This window comes from Agelaius phoeniceus, chromosome 24, assembly GCF_051311805.1.
Source record: "Agelaius phoeniceus isolate bAgePho1 chromosome 24, bAgePho1.hap1, whole genome shotgun sequence".
Classification (NCBI taxonomy): Eukaryota; Metazoa; Chordata; class Aves; order Passeriformes; family Icteridae; genus Agelaius; species Agelaius phoeniceus.
In genome coordinates this window covers 5,180,810-5,206,172 of record NC_135288.1, presented here as the reverse complement: position 1 = coordinate 5,206,172, position 25,363 = coordinate 5,180,810, and the positions used below count along the sequence as shown (strand labels likewise).

The 25,363-nt window shown below is 47.8% G+C and overlaps 1 protein-coding gene across 1 annotated transcript in view; it reads right to left on the bottom strand.

Moving 5' to 3' along the window:
* LOC129129716 (uncharacterized) overlaps positions 1–24,987 on the bottom strand; it is a 53,136-nt gene extending 28,149 nt beyond the window's left edge. Inside the window, exons 1-9 of the mRNA XM_077190347.1 lie at positions 24,828–24,987; positions 14,908–15,030; positions 7,871–7,996; positions 6,223–6,345; positions 5,529–5,651; positions 3,056–3,193; positions 2,367–2,489; positions 1,513–1,635; positions 454–621 (exon numbers count right to left, since the gene is read on the bottom strand). Of these exons, the coding sequence (XP_077046462.1) occupies positions 454–621; positions 1,513–1,635; positions 2,367–2,489; positions 3,056–3,193; positions 5,529–5,651; positions 6,223–6,345; positions 7,871–7,996; positions 14,908–15,030; positions 24,828–24,969 (1,189 nt within the window). The 5' untranslated portion in view covers positions 24,970–24,987. The remainder of the gene's footprint in view (positions 1–453; positions 622–1,512; positions 1,636–2,366; positions 2,490–3,055; positions 3,194–5,528; positions 5,652–6,222; positions 6,346–7,870; positions 7,997–14,907; positions 15,031–24,827) is intronic.
* Between the last annotated feature and the right edge of the window lie 376 nt (positions 24,988–25,363).

Below are 25,363 nucleotides of genomic sequence, written 5' to 3'. Positions count from 1 at the left end.
GTAGAGAAAAAAGTCTCAGAATTTTTCCACTGCAAGAAAACTGAAAAACAACTTCTAGCTTAAACTGTAATGTGCTAACTTTTAGTGATTGGAGAATAATAACATGAATATGGTAATTATAGCAGTTATGACGGGCTATAGGTAAAAGTAAAGGTATAGATTGGTTCTACTGTATTAAGATGCTCAGCAAAGAGAAGTATAGAATGCATTGTAACCAAAAGAAAAGTCTATAATGCATTTGTAACCAAAACCAAAGGGTCTCCAGGCCTGCCTGCAGCTGGAGCTGACAGCTGTAAGCACAGCTCTGTCACCCACAACCCTGGGCTGCTGTAACACCTTGGATGTAATAAACTGAATTTTGAAGAGCTGCCTGGAGTCCTGCATCTCTCACTCAGGCTCTTACAAGTTCCAAGCAAAGCACGGCCCCGACTGCTGCTGCTGCACAATGCCCACCGAACTTCTCCGACAGCGTGTGCTCCCCTCGTGCTTCCAGCTCCTCCTCCTCTTCCTCGTAGTCGTGGCTGAAGAGCTGGGTGAGCTCGTCCCGCAGGATGGCCACGTGAGGGATGGGGCGGATGATGGGGCGCCGGCCATCCAGGGCCTCCACCGTGTCCTCGAGGGCTGGGAGCAGGGACAGAGGGGACAGAGTCACAGAGGGGATGAGACAGGGTCTCTGGGAGGTGGAGAGTGGGACAGGACCTCTGCAGGGTCTCTGGGAAATGCACAGTGGGACAGGACCTCTGCAGGGTCTCTGGGAAATGAACAGTGGGACAGGACCTCTGCAGGGTCTCTGGGAGGTGAATGGTGGGACAGGACCTCTGCAGGGTCACTGGGAAATGAACAGTGGGACAAGACCTCTGCAAGGTCTCTGGGAGGTGAATGGTGGGACAGGACCTCTGCAAGGTCCCTGAGAGGTGGGATGGGACCTCTGCAAGGTCTCTGGGAGCAGGGACAGTGGGACAGGACCTCTGCAGCAGCAGCAAATTGAAACCAGAACTCTCTGTGGCTCTCATGTTTGCAGCACTGATCTCACCCTGTTCTGGCACCCCTAAAGCTTTCCCAGGTTGGTTGTTCAGGGGTTTTTTTGGCTAGAATGGGCCCAGGTCAGGTATGTGAGCTCAAGATCTCTGTAATGCTACAAATAAATAATCTATTATTTCTTACAAGGAGAAGCTGTAGGGGCTGGTGACTGTGGAAGGGGCTCTGGCTCTGTGTTGGACATGGGGGCAGTGTTCAGCACTGCAGGCTGTGGAGCTGTTGGAGGTGGAGCTGTGCCACAACTCCCTGCATTTCTCTGGCCAGCGCTGTGTCCCAGGCTGGAACAGGACTGGTCCTGTCTGGGAAAGCTCTCCAGGGCTGGGCTGAGGCACTGCCACTGCTCAGAGGCTGTGAGGGAGCTGAAAGAGGTGAGGTGCAGGGCTAAGAGGCTCCAGTCTGTGTGGTCCAGGCTCACACAGGAGGCAGAGGAGGGACCCACTGCCCAGCCCGAGGCAGCCTGGGTGAGGCACTTACAGATGCAGCTCCTTCTGTCTTCATCCAGCTTGTGCCCAACGTCACAGCCACACTGGAAGGAGCCTGGCAGGTTCTGGCACGTGTGTTCACACCCACCGTTGTTGGCAGAGCACTCATCCACATCTACAAAACATGGGACAGGAGCAGTGACAGGGCCGTGCAGCAGAAATAGGCTGGTGGCGTCTTCTCTGCTAAATGTGTGAAGCCATCAGCTCTAAAAATGGAGTTAAACCACCTCAAGGATTAGGGACGCCTGTGTTTCAACAGAAAAATGTGCTGGGCTTCAGTTCCCATCCTTTATTAATTGTGTAGGAACAGGTGGGTGTGTTTGGCTCCTTCCCCTGGGAAATGTTGAGAGCTTTGGAAGTGAGAACAATTATTAGGGGGATTCTTCCCCCACATTCTTTCTGCTGGGAAGGTGACTCATCAGAAAGCTGGCAGGAAAACTGGTAAGAGCAGGGAGAAACTGGAAGAAATGCCTGGCTGTTGGCCACCAGGTAGGACAATTTCTTGTTCTCCTAATTAAAAGCTTCATTAGTCACCATCTTGGCTGTGTTTTACACAGACACTGTTATTTGTCTTTATCCCTTGGGTGAAAGTGATGGGCAGTGTTGCCCTCTGGGGTTGAACATCAAATGGTTTCTGTGAATTAATGGGGTCAAGCCTGGGCCAGCTCACTCTGAGTTAGCCCAATCTGACCCTGATGTGTTCAAAAACCCCTCTCCACTTGGGCTGGGCTTAGCACAGGGCTTAGAACCAACACTGAACAAACTGAGGAGAGTGACAACGAGCTAATTAGAGGTAGAGGGACACACAGGGCTCTGCCTGGAGCCCAGGGAGGTGCTGGCACTCACCATCACAGCCACAGCCATCGGTGCTGAGCCTGTACCCAGCATGGCAGGAGCACTCGTAGCCCCCAGGGTAATTGTAGCAGTCCTGCTGGCAGCAGTGAGAGCCCGTGTCACACTCATTGATATCTGCACGAGAAACAGAGGGTGTTAATGCACCGCAGAGTGGTGGCAGGAACTGGTAAACTGCTCCCTGACGAGTTCTGGGGAGCTTTTACTGGTCTGCTGCCAAATGCTGAGCCAGAATCCTCGAGTTCCTCCTGGAATCAGGGAGTTTTGTGCTAACAGATCATGCTCCCCATCCAGGGAGGAACCCTGAGTCCCTGAGGGAAGCTCGTTGTGATTCCCAGCTGGGGATTGTGGCTGCAGGTTTGGTGTCCTTACAAGCAGGGTGATTCCAGCTGACTGACTCCTGCTCGGGGCAGTTTCATCTGGGAAAAACTAATTAGTTTGGAAGTCATAATTACTGCCCAAGTCATAAGTGCTGTCCAAGGATATCCTGAGGGAAGTTTGGGGACAGCTTTGAGCAGAGCAATATTTCATCTGCTCTCACTTTCCATCAGTTTCTATCCTCTTTAGCCTGTTTGAAGTGCACACACACAGTAGCCAAGAGGGATCCTGACCTAAGATCCCAAGAGGGATCCTCACCATTACCTGGCATGGAAATCAAGGTCTGGCCTTCTCCTGTTCCTTACCAGTGCATGACTTCTGGTCCTCTTCCAGCCTAAAGCCAAAGTTACAGGTGCAGACTGGGCCAGAGCTGGTGTGGTGGCACACGTGGGAACAGCCCCCATTGTTGGTCTCACAGCTGTTCACAATCTCCATCTCTATCCCTGGAAAAGGCAGCCTGGTTAGGATCCTGTGGGACACATCTGCGTGCACAGCTGGCCCCTGCCTGCCCCCTCCAGCTCCTGGCACTGCCTCCCTGCTGAGGAGGGGGATCTGCGGTGGGAAAGGATGGAAATAGCTCAGCACAGAGGCCACTGCCGGGCTGGGAAGCGGGGGTATAAAAAGAAACCTCTGGATCTCACGCAGCCTCTCAGCGGAGCAGGCTCTGGACAGTCTCTGGGACCGAACAGGCTGCGGATGAAACTGCTCCCACTCCTGCCAAGCTGCAGCGTGTGCTGCCAGCCAAAAGTTGGCTCAGCCTCAGAGCAGAGCTGTGCTGGTGCCAGGCAGAAATGGGAGCAGCAGAACACAGCTAAGCAGGGAAGCATCCAGATGCCTACAACCAGAATCGTTAGCTCCTGACATGTCAAAAGCGCTCGGCGCAAACATCAGTTGCAGCCATAGATCATCCCAGCTTGGCAAGGATTCTGTAAACTTGTCTAGTTAATTAAGCTTTCTTAAACTAAAAGGAACTTGTTTTATGGAGCTTTGACTCAGTCCTGAACCTCAGGAAAACAATTTCTGCCTTCAAGAGCGCTGAGTTTTTCGTGCGTTCAGACCCAAGGAGGATGAAAGGAAGGGAGCTTGATGCTTCCCAATGGGTCTGTGCTTGTCAAAAACAAAAGCTGGGCCACAGTGGAAGACTTTTTCCAGATTTCACAACGTGATTGTCATCCCCCTCTTCCCTTTCCTTATTAAAGCAGCACAGAGCAGGGTTTTGCTTAAAAGAAACGTGCCAGGAAGGGCAGGGAGGAACCTTTCATGTGGAAAGGCTGCTCTGCTGGCCCCAGGGCAATGTGTCACGGCGTGAGACTGGCTGTGCCCCTAAGAAGAAAGCTGTGTACATACTTACACCCTTCAACCTCATGTCATCATCCCAGTGCCCCATATTGCTCTGTTTGATGCCTTTCAGGACCCATTTATGGCCTGCAAAGCCTTGCCAAGCTCCAGCTGCTGCTCAAGGGGACCCTCACAGCTCCCAGTGCCACCAGCTGCCAGCACTGGGACTGCCACGGTGGCTGGCATCTGTCAGGGGCTGGTGGCTCTGGCTCAGCCTGGCCCTGCTGGGCTGCAGCAGCTGCACGAAGCTGTGAGGACAGTCCAGCTCGCTCTTGCATCACAGAGTTTATTTCTTGCCTTGATGGGAGCAGATGTGATCCCTTCACTGGCTCAATTCCTCCAGTGACACATCTGCAGCTCACTGGGCCTGTCCAGCAGAGTCTCCAAGAGCAGAAGTTGGCTTATTTGAAGCCAAATGGCTCCAAATCAATTGCCTTTAACCAGCTAAAGTGGCTTTGTGGTGGCTTTAAAGATCAGACCAAGATTTTTATCTTGGTGGGGGAGTAAACAGCCTCAAAACCGCTTGTGAAATCCTTCAGCAGAGATTGCCACAGCTTGGCCCTGGCGATTCCCAGAGGGCAGTGACGAACACGTGCCTGCAGCAGCCCAGGTGTGCCCTGTCCTGCTGGGCAGGGCTGAGTGTTGGAGCCCTGGTTACTGAAAATTTCAGACTTTCTGTGCTGACACAGACCCCCAAGAGAACGCTGCGTTTGACCTGAGGCCGTGAAGAAGCTTCCAAAATGGAATTACAGAACTGGGATTGTGGGTGTGGAGTTTGAATAGAAGTGGGTGATATCACAGGGTGGAAAACTTAGAGTTTGGGGTTTTAGAATATAGTGATATATATAGAGCAAGATGGAGGTTTTAGGGCAGTGGCTGGTCCTCCTTCACCTTCTCCTCCTTCTTCACTTTCTTCTTCTCCTCCTTTTTCTCCTTCTTCTTCTCCTTCTTCTTCTCCTTCTTCACCTTTTTCTTCTCCTTCTCCTTCTTCACCTTTTTCTTCTCCTTCTCTCTTTTTTCTTCTCCTCGTTTTTCTCCTTCTCCTCCTTCTTCACCTTTTCACCTTCTTCTTCTCCTTCTTCTCTTTCTTCTCCTTCTTCTTCACCCTCTTCTCCATGGGTTTGGGTGGTTTTGTGTAATTGGATAAAAAAGTCTGTGTTGCAGGGCACAGGTGGTTGGTCATTGGGTTAAAAGTAAAAATAATTCAGTTGTCATTTCCTAATTGGACAGTTTATCCTTAAAAGGCCTTGTAGAGAGAGAGAGACACATCTCCATTTTAGTTTGTTAGAGTGTGAAGTGCTGCAGGACTCAAGGCTTGCGAGACTGTAACAGAGCTAAGAGCTAACAAACATCTGAGTCCCAACAAGAAATACCATCACACACACATTTAATCCTGGCCCTGGCAGAAAGGAAGCTCAGACTGGAGCCCTCAGTACTCACGGTAGCAGCGCTTGCCATCCGCCCCCAGCTCGTAGCCTGGGTTACAGGTGCACTTGAAGGAGCCTCGGGTGTTGAGGCACTGGTGTGCACACATGGCCAGCCCTGTCAGGCACTCGTTCACGTCTGGGAGAAGGAGAACACCTAAGGTAAGTAGGCTGAACTTCAAACACCCTTCCAAAGTTATGGTATTTGAGTTCTGCACTGGTTTCTTGCCCTCTGAACTGTTCGTTGGGGTTCAGACCAGTAAAGACACAGAGTTAAGTTTGGAATTGCTGTAAAGCTTCCCAGGAGATGGGGTCACATGACAGTGGGACACACAGAATCACAAAATCAATTAGGCTGGAAAAGACCTTTGAGATCATCAAATCCAACCTTTCACCTAAACCTACCTTGTCACCAGACCACAGCACCCAGTGCCACATCCAGTCTATTCTTAAATAAAGAATTAAAGATGGTGACTCCACCACCTCCTTGGACAGCCCATTCCAACCCCTGATCCCCCTTTCAGGGAGGAACTTCCCCCTCATGCCCAGCCCAAATCTCCCCTGGAACAGCCCTGCTGTTGCAGACAGCTCCAGCAGGGCACAGACACCACCTGAGCCACCCGAGGGAAGAAATGTCCTTCCCTCCACTCTGCTCCCACTGAGCACTCCCTCACCCATCAGACACAGAGCTTTTCCTGCAGGGCACTCACCTTCACAGGCCTTGCCATCAGGAGCCAGCAGGTAGCCGGGGTGGCACTCGCAGCGGGCACGGCCGCGGTGGCTGAGGCAGCGCTGCATGCAGCCCCCGTTCCTGTCAGAGCACGGGTTCCTCACTGCAGGCAGAGCACAGAGCCTGGGTCAGCCCACACAGATCCTGCACAGAGCAGCAGGAAAGCCTGCAGCCTGAAAATCCCAGGGAGAAAATCACTGCGCCACCCGTTCGGGAGGACGTGCACGCTGTGAGATCCTGCAGAAGGCTGGCATTGAGCTGGGTAAAACCTTCCAGCAGGAGATCCTGCAGAAGGCTGGCATTGAGCTGGGTAAAACCCTTCCAGCAGGAGATCCTGCAGAAGGCTAGCACTGAGCTGGGTAAAACCCTTCCAGCAGGAGATCCTGCAGAAGGCTGGCACTGAGCTGGGTAAAACCCTTCCAGCAGGAGATCCTGCAGGAGGCTGGCATTAGGCTGGGTAAAACCCTTCCAGCAGAAGCTTGGCATGGGCACATCCCTCTGCAGAGATTAAACAGCAAGTGCTGGCAATTTGCTCCAAATTCTCCTACCCAGAGGTTTGCCAACCTCTGACCTGCCCCAGGACCAGGACAGATGCTCCAAACCCCTTTGGCTGCTGCATTTGGAACATCCCAGTTGTTCCTTTTGCTGTAGCAACTCCACGGCTCAGGACTTCTGTCCTTCCTGCCTTTTGAATGCCAGCAGCCATGAACGAGAACAACCTTGTGTTCTGTCCCCTTCAGTTTCTCTCCCTCCTGAGCCAGGAGCAGGTCAGCCAGACAGGGAGAACATCCCACCCCACTGTCACATTCTGCTGTCCCTCCACTCCCACAGCAGCCTGTGCCTTCATACAATTTCATTTTTGTTGGCTACGACTCCTCCAGCTCTTCCCATCCCTTGGAATAAACCGCAGGATATGTCCATGACAACAAAACACACAGAGTTTTTACTGGAAATCCCCCAGTCTGATCTGCTGGACATCTGAGCATCCCCATCCTGTCACAGACGTATTTCATGAAAAATCCTTTTGACAGGATTTTTTTTCTCCTGAGAAGCTGAGAAGCTTCAGAGGAAAGGAAAAAACCAATAATTATCTGCTGCTATGGAATGCAACAGGTGCATCTGTGATTGGTCCATGTGAGTTGTTTCTAATTGATGACCAATGGCAGCCACCTGTGTCGAGGCTGTGGGCAGTCGCAAGATTTTATTAACATTCCTTTCTATTCCTTGCTAGCCTCCTGATGAAGTCCTTTCTCTCAATTCTTTTAGTATAGTTTTAATATATCATTTTCTTTTAACATAACATATATAATATATATATAATATAATATAAATAAAAATATATTTAATATTATTTAATGACATTAATGTAATATATTAATATATTATATTTTAACATAATATATTAATAAAATAATATAATATATAATATAATATTTTAATATTATATATATTTTAAATTTAATTTAATAATGTTAAATTTTTAATATAATATATATAATAAAATAATAAATCAGCCTTCTGAATCATGGAATCAAGATTCTCATCTCTTCCCTCGTCCTGTGAACCCCACCACACCATCCCACAGCTCCCAGCTGGAACCCACGGCCCCCCAGCCCCTCAGGACTCACGGATGCAGCGTTTGCCATCCTGGTGCAGCTGGTGGTTGTGCCTGCACTGGCAGCGGTGCTGGGCCAGGGTCACCTGCACACAGTCGTGCTCACAGCCTCCGTTGTTCAGGGCACACGAGTTCAGAGCTGCGGGGAAAATGGACACAAGGTTTGGCACAAAAAGAGTTTGAGTGGCTGTGATGGTGTTTGCAGGGGTTTTTGGATGAGGGAAGAGACGAGGATCTGAATCCATGTCTCAGAAGGATTTATTATTTTATTATATATATTACATTAAAACTATACTAAAAGAATAGAAGAAAGGATTTCTTCAGAAGGCTGGCTAAGAACAGAACAGGAAAGAATGATAACAAAGGCTTGTGTCTCGGACAGAGAGTCTGAGCCAGCTGGGCTGTGATTGGCCATTAATTAGAAACATCCACATGAGCCCAATCCCAGATGCACCTGTTGCATTCCACAGCAGCAGATAACCATTGTTTGCATTTTGTTCCTGAGGCCTCTCAGCTTCTCAGGAGGAAAAATCCTAAAGAAAAGATTTTTCATAAAAGATGTCTGCAACAGGTGGCACCTGGGGACGTGGTGGTGTTCGCAGGGGTCCCAGGATGAGGGAAGAGATGAGAATCTTCACTCCATGTTTCAGAAGGCTGATTTATTATTTTTATTATTACCATATACATTATATTAAAAGAAAAATTATATATTAAAACTATACTAAAAGAATAGAAGAACCAGGACCATTGACCTCGGATCCAGGAGGAATTTGAGCTGGGAAACAAAACTTTCTGGAGCTGGGTTCATGGACTCTGGTGGAGAAGTCATTGTGGGACGATGATTTGCCTCCAAAGCCATACAAGTCCCCTCTTGGAGCACTGGGTGTCTCCTGGGTTAACCCACCCAACTCCTTGTTGCAGACATCTTTTATAAAAAATCTTTTTCTTAGGATTTTTCCTCCTGAGAAGCTGAGAGGCCTCAGGAACAAAATGCAAACAATGGTTATCTGCTGCTGTGGAATGCAACAGGTGCATCTGGGATTGGTCTCATGTGGTTGTTTCTAATTAATGGCCAATCACAGTCCAGCTGGCTCGGACAGAGAGCCGAGCCACAGACCTTTGTTATCCTTCTTTGCTATTCTATTCTTAGCCAGCCTTCTGATGAAACCTTTCTTCTATTCTTTTAGTATAGTTTTAATGTAATCTATATCATAAAATAATAAATCAAGCCTTCTGAAGCATGGAGTCAGATCCTCGTCTCTTCCCTCATCCCAGAACCCCTGTGAACACCATCACAACTCCTCATGCACTGAGCTCCTCCAAAGAGAGCTGTCTCCTGTGACAATTGGGAAATTGGCCTTTGAACCCTGTTCTGCCTCTCAGGAGCCACCAAAGTGTCACAACCCACTGGGCTGGTGGAGCATGGCTGGGGCTGGCCCTGGCCCAGGATGGAAACCCAGCCCTGGCTCCCGTGAGCTGAGCAGAACCATCAGCTCTGCTCTCACACGTTTCTGACCTATTTTTCAAACTCCAGAACAAACTAATGTGCTGGCTCAGTGGAATCTTATAGGAAAGCTAAAAATATCTCTAATGAAAACCATCTCTCCCCAGACTGATCCTTCAGGTGATCACAGTGCCCTGCACAACCTCCAGAGCTTTGGAAGCAGGAGGACCTGGAAAGCAGCTACCAGCAGAAATCTCCGCTTGTAACACTCCTCTGAATCCCAAGGCAAGTTGAGTCCTTGCTCTTGTACATAAGTGAAAACAAATATTTGGCTCAGGACAAAAATATAGTCAAATATGTATTTTTTTCATTTTTTTCTGCATGCCCTTCCCCTGCAAAAAAAAAATAAAATATGCTTTGACTCAAAGCTGAGGATCACTCTCATTCCAAATGTTAAAATAACTCAACTTCTCATTTTATGCCTCTAATTAGCTAAACAACATTTGGGGGAATAAAAGCAGCTTGACAGGGTCAAGATTTTGCCATATAAAACATAAGGCTGGAGCAAAAACTCGGGGTTTATGTTAGTTGTGCTGGCATTGTTTCCTTTAATCCATTTGGAAGGAAACAACAGGAATACTGAACGTTCCTGAAAAGCTCTGGGTCAGAGTTACACTACTCAAGCTCTAGCAGAGATGGGTGGTCATTTAAAAATATTCCAATATATTTAAGTGTTTAATAACATATATTCAAAAATAGCCATAAATAATGTGCTTGTTGGAGAGAGCCTTTTTTTAAAATTAAAAAAAAAAAAAAGAAAACAAGTCAAACAATGCTGATGCCTGCCAAAACATTCCTTCATCTGGGAAAAGCACTGGGCCAACATGGAACAAGCCAATGCATCTTGTGTCTAAAATAACCACCCAGGATCCCAGTTATTCAGATTAATTTGAAGTTTAAATAACGGCCTCCTCGCAAATTCCTAAAAAAAAAAAAATAGAAAGTCTGAGTTCTTCCATGCAAGATTTCAGGAGACAGAGCCCGTGTGAGGCTGGGTCTCCTCAGCTGGCTCCTCGCAGTCACAGCCAGCAGACCTCGCTGCTGGCCTTGTTTTAATTACTGCTCGGGGTTTTTATTCTGTTTACAGAACCACTCTAAAAATATTTCCATTCCCAGATGCTCTGCCCGAGCTTAACATTTCTGTGACAAGGCTGCCAAGCCCAGTGTCATCCTGTACATCACACAGATTTTTGTAATTACAGCGCAGACAGATTTTCCACAGATGATATTTCAGTGTCTGAGAGAGGGAGGTTCCTTCCAGCCCTGCTGTCTGGGGGGGGTGCAGTGCTGCTCCCAGATTCTGACCCTCTCAGGTCTGGGAAATGGATAAAGAGGGATGGAAAGGAGATTTTTGCTGCTGATTACAGCCAGGAAGTGGATCTGTGCAGCAGCAGCCCAACACAGGAGATGATTTAATACCTGATCTCTGCACCCTCCAGCTGCTCTTCTGACTTTTCCTCTCTCTTCTCACTTCTCCTCTCTCCTCTCTCTCACCTTTCCTTTAGAGACAGGTGATTTGCCACCAGGAGCAGCGAGTTGATGCCCCAAGAGCGACTGTGAGCAGCTGTAGCTAGAACTGAGCAGGATGTTCCTTCTGCAGTGTCACAAAAACCCAGCAATTCTAAGAAAAGGCTGAAAAATGTGCGACTGGGCAAAGAAAAGGTCAAACTCCCTAAAATGTGCGAGTTGTCTGTAAAATGGAAAGCCTCACCAAGCACACACAGCTCGAGCCCACACAAACCTCCTGGCCTGGTCCTCCTGTTCATTACATCACCCCTGTCACTGAGATTTCTTCATTTGAAGTTCTCCTGATATAAACATTCTGCTCCATCATGTAATCCCAAACTGATTCCTCCTAACCTCAGACAACTTCCAGAAACATGTTGTGTGTTAATCCAGACCATCTCTCTGCTCCTGAGGCCAACAAAAGCAATTGGCTCCCATCAAACCCCTCTGCCTCAGCCTGGCCTGCATCCCTCTGCTGAAACAGTGGAGAAGGACCTGGAGATGTCAGCTTCCTGCCTCCTGCCCATGTGGTTCTGATGAAGAAAGAGGTGATTTCAGGACGCCCAAGGCCTCTCTTTGTTCTGTTTCACTCGCAGTGGAAGCTGCTGCTCCTTTTCTCCCTCTCTCAGCAGAGATTGGAACAAAGACACAGCAAAAGGATCCTGCACAACGGAGCTGCAGAGCACCAGCTGAGAGCTGGGCACAGGAAGGGGCTTTTAAGCCATTTTTGGGCCCTCCTGAGTCACAGCCCCAGGTACCAGCTAACCCAGCACACTGTGGGGCAATTGTGGAGCTCCAGCTCAGCGCTGCCGATCCATCATCGGAGCCTTTGTGGGTTTTGTGGGGAGCAGAAAGCATTTAAAGAATGAGATCCATGATTTGACGGCCCTTAACAGGAAACTTGGCTGCAAAGGCTTCTTTCTGTACCCAGAGCACTCTGGCTGGGGCAGACAGGAGCTTCCTACCACCCAAAATTGTGCTTGTCCCAGTGTGGAGCTGCCTCAGCAGGACAAGGATGGATGGATGGATGGATGGATGGATGGATGGATGGATGGATGGATGGATGGATGGAAAGGATTGGATGGATGGATGGATGGATGGATGGATGGATGGATGGATGGATGGATGATGGATGGATGATGGATGGATGATGGATGGATGATGGATGGATGATGGATGGATGATGGATGGGAAGGATTGGATGAATGGATGGATGGATGGATGGATGGATGGATGGATGGATGGATGGATGGATGATGGATGGATGATGGATGGATGATGGATGGATGATGGATGGATGATGGATGGATGATGGATGGGAAGGATTGGATGAATGGATGGATGGATGGATGGATGGGAAGGATTGGATGGATGAGAAGGATTGGATGGATGGATGGATGGGAAGGATTGGATGGATGGATGGGAAGGATTGGATGGATGGATGGATGGATGGATGGATGGATGGATGGATGGATGGATGGATGGATGGATGGATGGATGGGAAGGATTGGATGGATGATGGATGGGAAGGATTGGATGGATGGATGGATGGATGGATGGATGCTCACTGTCCCCAGTTCCCTTCATTCCTGGTTTATTCCCTATATCTAGTGGCAATATTTTGTGTTTTAACAGCACAGAATCTGTACAGAAAATGAGAGGACATCCCAGCTTGAGGAGAAAAACAGCTTTGAGCAGTTAACCCCAAATCCCTCAGAACTGACCACAAGGCAATCTGGTGTCTGTGGGTACAACAGGACAGCCACAAACACCAGGAGAGGAGGCACCTCTGAGCCTGTGCTCTGTTCTGAGCTTTTCTAAGAAAAAGATGTTCCACCCCTCCTCACAGCTGGGTTAGTACAGAGTTCTGTGAAGGTGTCACATATACACATAGACAGGCAGAGATGTGTAAAGAGAAAAAGCCACCAGTCCTGAAATGAGAAAGCCCCATTTTAGATCCATTTTAGAAACATTATTAGATAATTATGCAGTGAGAGGTTTCTATTTGCCCTGCCTGCTCTGCTTTGCTTTCCTGGGTGCTCTGGATCCCAGGGGGACCAGCACCACAAACTCGCTGCAGATCCTGCAGGCTCTGCTCTTCAGGAACTGCCCCACTCACTCATGATCAGATTTCATGAACAGAGACCTCTCACTTTTGGCAGGTGGATTCCAGCACTGCACTTTATGGCTAATATTTGCTCACAAGTTTAATGCAAAGCAGGTTTGCAGCGCTGGGCACGGGCAGCAGGAGCGGGGCTGGATCCTGTGGGAATGCTCAGCCACACCAGCTTGGAGAACCACAGAAAATCATGGAAACTCCTCTTAAAGAAGAGAATTCCTCCCTCTAGAGATCCATTAAATGTTTTCCCTGAGAACTGTTCCAGCTTCTGGGGTTGCTGAGCACTCCTGGTGTCAGCCTGTCCCACATTTCGCCCTGCAAGGCTGCGGGATTATCGCTGATATTTTTGCCCCCAAAGGAGAGGAATGATGAGGACTCTGTGGACATCAGAAGGCTAATTAATTACTTTATGTACTACATTATTCTCTGTTATATTGCACTATATTACATTACAGCTAAACTGAATCTGTTAAGCACTCAGCTCTGTACATAACTGCACTCTTTTTGTGATTGTCAGCCAACAGTCCTCACACACACACACACACACCTGGCCCTGATGGGCCAAGGAGACAAAACACCATCACTTTGGGTGAACAATCTCCATTTGGCATTCTACTTTGGCACAGCAAATGAGATGAGGATTGTTTTTCCTTTCTCTGAGGTTCAGAGAATGTGAAACCCAGAAATATTATTGGGAAGAATCGTGTCTTGCTTTTCTCTGTGAAGAGAAATGTGGCAACACGGGATCACTGCTCACCACAAGAAAGGGAGCAACATATCCCAGAGACAATTAGGAGATGACAGACCACAGCACACTTACATGTGAGCAGCAGCAGCAGCTCCTCACCCCGACATGAGTGTGGAGTTCAGTGCTGGCTGCCAAGCTTGACTTTGTCCCTTCTTTGCCATCCTTTCCCTTCTGGATTTTCCCAGCAAAATAAGGGGATCCTGCACCTTAAATCTCACTTGGTTGGGTGTCATTACGGACTGGAGGGAGCTGTGGGCAGATGTGTGTCAGTGCAGAGCTGGGCACAGCTTCCCTGGATGGATTTTTCCTGCTCACATATCACCATTCCCAACTGGAACACACAGGCAGACTCTGGAGCGTGACTGTGTTCCGAGAAAACTCTGCAAACACCACGGCCCGGGAATTCTTTCCACTTGCATGAAAATATCCCTCAAATAGTGGAAAAATGTGTCAAATGAAGCTGTGGGGGAGAAGTGGTTTAATTAAAACAGCCACAGATGCTGGAGGCAGACTCTGAGTTCCATTCTGAGCTCCAGTTTGGGGCGGGCTGAAAACAACATTTCAGGGAATTGGCCCCAAAATCAGCTGCAGGGCAAATCTGGTGCCTGGATGGTGATGTTTGAACAAGCACCATCCAAGAGAATGCAGGACCAGCATCCCAGAGGAGAAGGTTTTGGATTATTATGGCCACAGCTCCACACACAGCCACATTTACTGTCACTTGTCTGTCACACCTGCTGCCCACAGCAATACTGAGAAAACACTGAAATTTTGGGGAAATACTGAGGTCAAAATGAAGCCTGACTTGAAAATCCTCATAATTTCATTTATGTATCTGTTCTGAGAATGCCATATCTGATGTATCCTGAATCAAAAGCAGAAGCACCAAAGCACTTGGGAGTTATTTCTCCTGAACCAGAAAAAACTCAGGGGCAGCAAAGCAGCCCCAGTTTCACGTGACCACATGGAAATAATTTGCACAAAGGGACACAAACTGTGAGGGAAGACACAGGGACTCAGAAGAACCCAAACCCATCAGTGTTATCTCACACTGAGGGCACAGAGCATGGGAGGGAGTGAGGAAATCGAGGTTTTCTGCGCACTGCCACGGATTTACCGGCAGGAAAAAGGCTGAAAGGAGAGATTGCCAGGGGATTTGCAGGGCAGCCTTACCGAGGCAGGTCCTGCCGTCCGTGTGCAGGCGGAAGCCGGGCTGGCACTCGCAGTAGAAGGAGCCCAGGGTGTTCACACAGCGGTGCTGGCAGCCCCCGTTGTGCACCTGGCACTCGTCAACATCTGCAAAAAAACCAAGGGGGAAAGCTCAGGAGAGTGGACAGGAGGGTGTCCAAGCTCAGGGATGTTTATCCTCTGCTGTCCGACTCTGATCTGAGGGATGAAAGCAAAGGGAACAAGATTGGCCATTTTGTTATGTTCGGTCAGTCAAGCTGTTTGTGAAATTCCAGGGACAAACCTGCAATCAATGAACAACAACCACAAAAACCCAATTTGATTTGTCAGTCAGCACAAACCATCCTCCTCTGTTCACCTGCCAATGGTCACCTTTCCCACTGACTCCAGAATAATGGATGAATTCATAGCTTACACCTCCTCGCTTGTCAAAGGAAGTTTCTGAGGTAGATTTCTCCCTGTGCCATAATCAGAAACATGGAGATGATGTGGATAGAGCTGCACAGTTCCTTAATTCCTGCCATTTGTGGGTGTGCACAGTTGTGCACCTACAAGACCTTTCAGACTGGAAAGGATCAGAGGGGGGAACCAGATCCCACTCCAGGAGCAGCAAAGCACCCAACCAGCCACTCCCTTACCTGTCACAGACACATTTTATGAAAAATCCTTTTGACAGGATCTTTTCTCCTGAGAAGCTGGGGAACTTCAGCTTCCCCATGTTTTGCTGCTTTGGAATGTGTTTTGGAGAATTGTTTACCCAGCATGTGAATTGTTCTTACTTGATGACCAGCGACAGCCACCTGTGTCGAGGCTGTGAGCAGCCACAAGGTTTTATTATCATTCCATTCCTTCCTATTCCTTTCAAGCCTTCTGATGAAATCCTTCCTTCTGTTCTTTTAGTATAGTTCTAGTACATCATTTTAATATAATATATATACTAAAATAATAAATCAGCCTTCTGAAACATGGAGTCAAGATTCTCATCTCTTCCCTTGTCCTGATGAAATCCTTTCTTCTATTCTTTTAGTATATAATTTTAATATAATATATATCATAAAATAATAAATCAGCCTTCTGAAACATGGAGTCAAGATTCTCATCTCTTCCCTCATCCAGGGACCCCTGTGAACAGCACCACACTTCCACACAGAGAGAAAAGCTTCAGCAGCTTGGGTTTCTCCATTTGGGTTTTTCTTTGCACTTTCTTCACCTCCAGCTCCCCCAAGCCCTTCCCAGCAAGGCCAGCCCTGAGCCAGCTCAGTTCCCATCCAGGACTGTTACTGAGGAGATAAAGAAACATTTCCTGAGTGAATCACAGCAGGGTGGGGACCCGGCCGTGTCCTCGCACGCCAGAGGTGCAGGAACGTGCCCGGTGCCCCAACCCAGCTCTGCTTCACCCACAGCTCCCACTGGGCAGGAAAAGGGCACCAAAAACTGGAGAAACACAGCCTGGGCTGAGCCACATTTTTATGTTTGTCACATTAATTGCCAAGAAAATCAGCCAGCAGCAAGGGAAGGTCTGGGTCAGGGGTGAAATGGGAAAAGTGGGAAAGGTGATGCCTGTTTGAGTCTTCTGAGCTGTGCAGCGAGAATACAAAATAACCCTTCTCTCAGAAAGGCTTAAAGCATTAAAACCTAAAGCTCAGAGAACATAAAAACATCTCCTCTGTCCCAGTGATTCCCAGGGAACCCCCAACCTTGTCCTGGGGTGTCCTGCTGCACTGGCAGTGCTGGGCTCCTCCTGCAGAGCCCCACTGCAGCTGTGGTCTCCATTAACCCAGCAAAATGCTCATTTCTGTAATGCCAGCCCTTTGCTTTACTCAGTGGACTGAGCCTTTTAGGAGGTTTTGCTATTTTCTTCCTGGGTTTTTTTTTTTTTTTTCCAAGACACTTAATACTGAAAGAAAGGAAAATGAATACATTTTTGAGGTGAAACATAAGCTTTGAGTGATGCTCTATGATGAGTGAGCCAAAGCCAAAGTGGCTTTTCAAGGGGAAAAATGTGATGGCATGAGTCTGAGATGCTGGTCAAAGCAACCTAATTCTGATTAAATCATTTTCCTCCGCACACACTTGGGACACTGCAGAGCCCTAGAGCCCCTGAGGCACTCCCTGCTCATCTCTGTGGGCAGGATTAGCTATTAATACACAGAACTGGCTCTGTTCAGCTCAGGAACAGGAAAACTGGGGTTTGGGAAGGTTTTATGTAGCACAATAAAGTTTCTTGGTCTGAATTTAAATGACTATTCCACTGCTTCCCTTCAACTCTAATCTGAAACTGTTGAGAATTCACTGTCCAAGAAACTGAGTGATGTGTTGAGTAAACTTCTTACTTTCACCCCATTACTCACACTCAGCACTTTTACATCTCCTCTCTCCATGGCTCCTCTTCCCCCTTTGTACTTTTCACCCTCTAAATCTCCGTGATTGCTGTCCCCATCCCAACCCCGTCCTGGCTGGGGAGAGCAGCCATAGAATCACCCATCACCTTTCCCTGCCACCCCCAAATCCCAGAGCCCCTCCTGCAGCCCCAGGGAGATTTGGGGACACCCTGCACCATGGTGTGACCAAAATAAATCTGTCCCCAGGGCAGATCCACCAGCCAAGGCTGGCACCAGCAGCACCTCCAGCCAGTGAGTCCATGGGAATATGGACTGGTGTGGCATTCACATTCTCTGAAACAATCCCTTTGCCCAGGATTTTTCTCCTGGGAATCCTCAGAGAAAAGGAAAACAATTCTTATCTCATTTGCTTCTCCTGTGTTTTGCTTATGTGTGGAATGTGTTTGGAGATTGTTTACCCACAGGTGATTGTTCCATTGGATTCTGGTGTGAGTTGTTTTCACTTTTTGGCCAATTGGGGCCAAGCTGTGTAAGGACTGTGGAAAGAGTCACAAGTTTTCATTATTATCTTTTTAGCATTCAGTAAATATCTTTTTTGTATTCTTTAGTATAGTATAGTATTCTACATTCTTTAATATATAATATATTCTATATTCTTTAACATAACTATATTTATTCTTTAATACAATATAGTATCATAAAATAATCTATTATATTTTCTTTATTATAATATAGTATCATAAAAAATTCTATATTCTTTAATATAACTATATTTATTCTTTAATATAATATAGTATAATAAAATAATATATTCTATATTCTTTATTATAATATAGTATCATAAAATATTCTATATTCTTTAATATAACTATATTCTTTATATAATATAGTACCATAAAATAATATATTTCTATATTCTTTAATATAACTATATTCTTTAATATAATATAGTACCATAAAATAATATATTTCTATATTCCTTAATATAACTATATTCTTTAATATAATATAGTATTATAAAATAATATATTTCTATATTCCTTAATATAACTATATTCTTTAATATAATATAGTATTATAAAAGAATATATTTCTATATTCCTTAATATAACTATATTCTTTAATATAATATAGTACCATAAAATAATATATTTCTATATCCTTTAATATAACTATATTCTTTAATATAATATAGTACCATAAAATAATAAATCAGCCTTCTGATAACATGGAGTCAGATCCATCATCCCTCCCTGCAAATACAACAGGCTGGGAAGCAACAGGAGCTGCTCCCAGGGCCAGGAGGAGCAGCTTTGGGCAGGTCCTGGCAGCAGGACCCAGAGCCCTACGTGACACCGTGTGAGCTGTGCTCCGTGGCACAGCACGGTTCTTTTCCTACTGGAGAGCTGAAAAAAATCTGGTTGGAATTAATAATTCCAAAGGAGAGCAAACGAGAAGCATGCAGGCTTCTCTTCAGCTGACTCTGAGCAAGCCAGAGCCGTGCCAGGACAGGGTTTGCCAAGCCCTGCTCTGCATGCACAGGGCAGGGGGTACCAGGCAAAGCCAGCTGAGGAGGAGCCCAACACAGCAAGGGCTGGGGATGGGGCTTGGGTCAATGAGACAGCAGAGATATTGATCTCTGCTGTGTAAAGAAACTGGAGTTCTGAAAGGATGGGTCCATCCCAGCCCCTTCCCTGAGCAGAAACAATCCCTGAAACCTCAGACACCTACAGGGAATAACACAGTGGTCAAACGCAGGGAAGATTAACACAAACCCATGAAAAAAGGTTTGGTTAGACACCTACACGGACTGACACAGATAATACAGCAATCAAACATAGGGAAAGTGAACACAAAACAAAACTGAAAAGGTTTGGTTTGACACCTACATGAACTAACACAGGTAAGAAAGCAATGAAATATAGGGAAGGTGAGCATAAACCCATAAAAAAGGTTTGGTTAGACACCTGCATGGACTAACACAGGGAATACAGCAATCAGACATAGGGAAAGTGAACATGGACTAACACAGGGAACACAGCAAAGATTAACACAAAACCACAAAAAAAAGTTTAGTTAGACACCTACATTGGACTAACACAGGGGATACAGCAATCAAAAAAAGGGAAAGTGAACACAAAACCAAAAAAAAGGTTTGGTTAGACACCTACATGGACTAACAGGGAATACAGCAATCAGACACAGGGAAGATGAATACAAACCCATAGAAAAGTTTTGGTGAGACACCTACATGGACTAACACAGGTAATACAGCAATGAAACATAGGGAAAGTGAACACAAAACCAAAAAAAGGGGGCACAGAGTGAGGAGATGGCTTGGGCTGGCTGCACTCCCTGCACACACACAGGTCCTCCCAGAAGGAACACTGATTTCTCTCCTACAAGAGCTACACATCAGGGAGAAGAAAGTGGCAACAGCAGCCCTGCAAAGTGTCAGATATTTGGTAGGGAGGCAGTTTATCTCCTTGCAGGGCTGGGGAGGAGGCGATGGAGCCCAGCTGGGAGCACTGCTGAGGTTTGCAATGTCTGGCTGAGCAGCAGCGCCAGGCCCTAATCCCTGCAGCGATTAGCCTGGATTACAGAGCAGGGCTGCGGGGAAAAGGTTAATTAAAATCCACCCAGATGAGCATGTGTGGGATTTACTGAGTTTATCTTCCCAGTACCAGTTTGTTGAAGATAATTCAGCAATTTCAAGGAGTAAAAAGAGTGCATGGAGAGGACCCAACAGCCCCTGCTGCTGGGCAAGGGAGCACAGCCAATCTCACTCTATGGACACAGATTAGAATGAAAAAACCCTCTGCATGACTTCATTTCTTGCACGTGTCACACAGTCCCAACATGAATAACCTGAGGAATTCGGATGCCCTGTTATTCCACACTCCCTGTATGCAGAAAAAGCAGCTGTGGCAAGGTCCAACAGACCAAGGAGAGCATGGGAGAGGACAATGCTTCATCTCCTCTCTGTCCTCTGCCAGCCTGGAAGTTTTTTCCTCCTCTAGGCTGAGGAAGGATAGCTGGGAAGGTGAGTGACTCACTGAGGGAAGGAAAAGGACATTTGGGGCAGGCACAGCACCTCCACACCCTCAGCTTTCATCATCCTAAACCAGGCATTTGAGAGAGCACTGGAAGAGCTGCAGGGAGTTATTGAGGCCAATATTCCTTCCACTGCAGGTGGGAGATGCCCAGAGCTTCCCCGCACCATCTGTGCCATGCCCAGCAGAGAATTCCAAAGGAATGGGTGCATCAGCTTCAGAACAATCTGCTGCAGTGAAAACTCTGCTTTAGAACAATCTGCTGCAGTGAAAACTCTGCTTTGCCTCAGCTCCTGGCCTTGTCCTCAGCTCACCTTTTCCTGCCCCCGAGCAGTGGGGCTGGGAGAGTGGCCCAGCTCCCCCCCGTGCTCCCCTGAGTGCCTGGGGATGGGGCTGTAATTGGGAATTACTCAGCACAGAGCAGAGGTGCAGGCAGCAACAAGCACCTGGACTTGCTCTGGACTTGCTGCTGCTCTCACCCTCTCCAACCTTCTCTCATCACTGGTTTTTTACCCCATTCCCTGTGCAGGCTTTCACTCTTGGGTGAAAGATCTCCCCAGGCACAGAGCTGGGGATGGGGCTCCTGTATCGGTGAAATTTTGCCTGACTGGCAAGAAGGATGATGAGCAGGACTGTTATAATAACTTCTTTGAGCTCTAGGAAGGCCATAACATACTTAAGATAGTTCAGCTACTCTTAGAGGCACAATAATTAGCAGGATGGCTTCTGTTGCAGTGTTAGAAACAAAAAGGTTTAATAAAAGGCAAAATAACAAACAGAAAAACTAAGCCAAGTGCTAGACGTTCCTGCTTCTAATAAAAACACCTCACAGAAGCAATTTAGTTTCTTTGTTCATTCCTTTTCTTAGTTAATTGCCTAGGAAAGGCTTTTTAGCTTCTGTCCAATTAGCTGTCCTTAAATTTGAAGTGAGGTCACCTAAGTCCTATGAAGTGTCTTTTCACTCAATCAAAGAAAGAGACTTCTGGACTTCTTTCCTTTTAAGGAGACAAAAATAATTTTGTCACTCCATCAGCAAGAAGCACACTCTTACCCAGGGCTCCATGAGATCAGAAGGCTAATTAATTACTTTATTATACTATATTGTTCTGTACTATATTACACTACACCTAAACTGAAACTGAACAAGAACTAAACTGAACAAGAACTAAACTGAACAAAATCTCGTGACTCTCCTCACTGACTGTCAGGACACAGCTTGCAGAGGTTGGCCAAGAAAACAAAACACTCACACCAGAATCCAATTACCAAACCCCTTCAGGTAAACAGCCTTCCACAATGCATTCCACTCGTGCACAAACGCAGGAGCAGCAAATGAGACAGGAACTGTTTTGATCGTTATTTTCTCTGCTTCTCCAGGAAAAAAAAAAATCTGAGAGAGAATTGTTTCTCTCTGTGTTCAGAGAATGCGAATCCCACACCTCTGGGGCAGCTGTTGGAGGAGCTCATGGAGCAGGATCAAACAACAGCTCTGCTGGTTTCTGGCTGCTTCAGAGAGGATATCCCAGCGATGATGGATGGTGAGTCCCCAGCAGAGCACAAAGCTCCTCCTGTAGGAGCAGCTGTGTGAGGACACAACACCCAGGGCTGCCGTGGGCCATTGCATGACACTGAGTCTCAGGAGTTTGCAGTTTATTGCAGCCCCAAGACATGTGAGCAGTCTCTGTTTCGGCCCCCACGTTCGAAGAACGAGTCAGAGCTCTTCAGTTCTTGGTCTCAGAGTTGTTTATTGTATCTTATCTATGAAAATTTCTCTCCTGCCCTGCCAAGGTCCATCCAGCAGGACAATTCCAGGCACTCTGCCTGCCCCCAGGGTGGTGTTATCTCTTTATACTACAAACTACATATAACATGTTTACAATTCCTTCCCAATACTCATCACCTATGTTAGACAGTGAGTTTCTACTCTAAACCAATCCCAAAGTGCCAACATCACAGCAGAAGGTGGAGGTAGAGAAGAAGAAGAAGAAAGGCTGGACACGCCCAAGTCCCTCCATCTTGTCCCCAAAACCCCAATTCTAAAAACCCCAAAATCTACTTTTTCACCTAGTGATAATTTTATTATTACACTACTTAAACTTCTGTGGCTTTCAGGCCTCATACAAAGCTGGTAATTTGCTCCATGGGTCATAATCAAACCCACAGGTGTTCTGGGCCGTGTGCCAGGGTCTCTGAGCCCCCTGCCCAGAGGGATGCACTGAGTTCTGACAACCAAGCCCCAGCAGAGCCCTGTCTGCACACAGGGAGCACATCCAGGCACCCAGAGCTCAGTGAGAGCCACGCCGTGCTGCAGGGAGCACCTCCTCCCTCTCCTGGCACGCACAGAGCTGCCGGTGATGTGCACACAGCAGAGCTTTGTGCCTTGTGGCAGCTGCCTGCTGAGGGGACACGGCTGTGGGGACGCGCGTGCTGGCTGGGCAGATGGGAACTGCGGGGAAAGCAGCACACTGACCCTGAAAATCACACCAGGACAACATCTGGGACTCTGAAATCACACCCAGACAGCTCCTCTTACCTGTCAGAGAGAAGCTGAGGCATAGAAGGAGAAATTTAACAAATTAAGCAAGCCCACAGTTGTGACCGTGCTCACAGGGGTCCGAGGATGAGGGAAGAGACAAGGATCTGGCTCCATGTTTCAGAAGGCTTGGTTTATTATTTTATGATAGATATTACATTAAAACTGTACTAAAAGAACAGAAGAAAGGATTTCATCAGAAGGCTAGCTAAGAATAGAATAGCAAAGAATGATAACAAAGGCTTGTGGCTCAGACTCTCTGTCCGAGTCAGCTGGACTGTGATTGGCCATTAATTAGAAACAACCACATGAGCCCAATCCCAGATGCCCCTGTTGCATTCCACAGCAGCAGATAACCATTGCTTACATTTTGTTCCTGAGGCCTCTCAGCTTCTCAGGAGGAAAAATCCTAAGAAAAGATTTTTCATAAAAGATGTCTGTGACACACAGTGATACCAGTTTAGGATAAGTCACAAGATGGACAAAAACCCATGAGAAAACCCCTCAGCTGTGCACCTCACACCAAGGATAAAGATAAAGCCAAGCCCACACAGAGCTGCCTGTCCATGGAGCTGAGAGGAGCAGAAACAGGATCAGGATCCTGAGGAACTGAGGAATTCTGCACTGGGGAAGGGAAGGTTGGATCCAGCACAAAGCTGGCTCTCAGGAGCTTGTCTTGGAGAGTCACTTTGAGCCAACACAGTTGGATGGAGACAGCAAAATACAATGTGAGCTTGAGACAAACATCTGATCTATAAATAACAAGGCAGTGACTCGCCCCTTCCCAAAGCTCTGGCACATCTCACAACTCTCCTGATATCGCTGCTTGGGGCATTTATTTATTTATCAGCATTACCCCAGGATGAGATAATGCATTCCTTGATGTCTGCATTACGCCCAAGCATCCCAATTCTTCAGCGACCTTCGCATATTCTCTGTTATTTCCTAAACCCCCACAAGCTTTTCCTGCCGTGGAGGCAGCTGAGCACAGGCAGAGGAGGAAGGGAGGGTGCAGTGGCAGAATCCACACCTGGCTCCGTGTCCCCAGACGCCACCCCACGTGAGCCACGTGCAGAGGGAGCACCGAGGGCTCCATGCCCTCCACCTGCTCCATGGGAACTCTGGCCAAGCTCTTCCCACGCTGCAGCAGGCTGGGAATTGCTTCCAAAAGACACTGAGGCTGAATGTTCCAGGGCAGTGATCCCTGACTCGGCTCCTCTGCCTCATCCCCCGGCCGTGCCCAGCTCTGCTGCTGCCAGAGGATTCCCCTCGCACAAACCCAACCCCAAATAACACCGAGCCCTGGCCCGGGGGAGAATCTGCTGAGCCACCCTCACACAGCCCCAGCAAACCTCAGCCAGAGAGAAAGGCACCATTTTTTCACATTAAAAACACCAAAATTTCACTTTTTGCCCTGTACTGGGGCGAGATCCTTTGGAGCTGAGGAAAAAAAACAATCTACATACCCTAGCAAAATGCATGCATTTGGCTTTTTAAGGAATGTGGCACAGGAGCTATCTTTAACCCAGCTGGACAGCAACAGACGTGGAGAAACTCATGTTTCTCTGCCACCCTGCCAGAGCCTAAAACTGATTTTTGAGAGTAAGAAATGCACTGAAGAGTAATAATAACAATAGCAATAACAGTAATAACAGCAATAATGATAGTGATAATAATAGGAATATAATAATAATGATAATAATGATAAATATAATGGACTAATAATAATAATAATAATAATAATAATAATAATAATAATAATGTAAAAATAAATATAATAATACAAAGCACAGGCACATAAACAGCCAGGTCACCAGTCTGTCACTTGGATGGTTGCCAGCCTGGGACCCCCACCCTGCAGCTGGGGGATCTGGGGACAAACCCCTCGAGGCAGAGCCCTGCAGGGAGCCCCAGCCCGGCACACAGAACCCACCAAGAGCCTGATTCTACCGGGACCTTCCCAGGGCACGCACGTACCTGGCCGCAGGTCGGGGTAGCCCGCTCGCCCCAGGTAGCAGGGGTAGCAGCTCCTCCACAGGTAGCGGTAGTGCTCGCCGGAGGAGCCCGGGATGCCGCCCAGGCAGCCCAGGCACCACAGCAGCGCCCAGGGCCGGCCCATGAGCGCGGCACGGAGCGAGGATGGAGCGAGATGGGGCAAGGATGGAGCGGGGAGGGAGCGGGATGGGGCAAGGATGGAGCGGGGAGGGAGCGGGACACGGCAGGGACGGGGTAAGGATGGAGCGGGGATGGAGCAGGGACAGAACGGAACGGGACGGGGCAGAGATGGAGCGGCACAGAGCGGGGATGGAGCGGGGACAGAGCGCGGACGGAGAGGGACAGAACCGGGCTGGAACGGGACGGGGCAGGGATGGAGCAGAGATGGAGCGGGACGGAGCAGGACAGAGCAGGGATGGAGCGGGACAGGGCAGGAACACGGCAGGGATGGAGCGGGACACGAGAGGGATGGAGCAGGGAATGGAGCGGGACGGGGCGGGACACGGCAGGGATGGAGC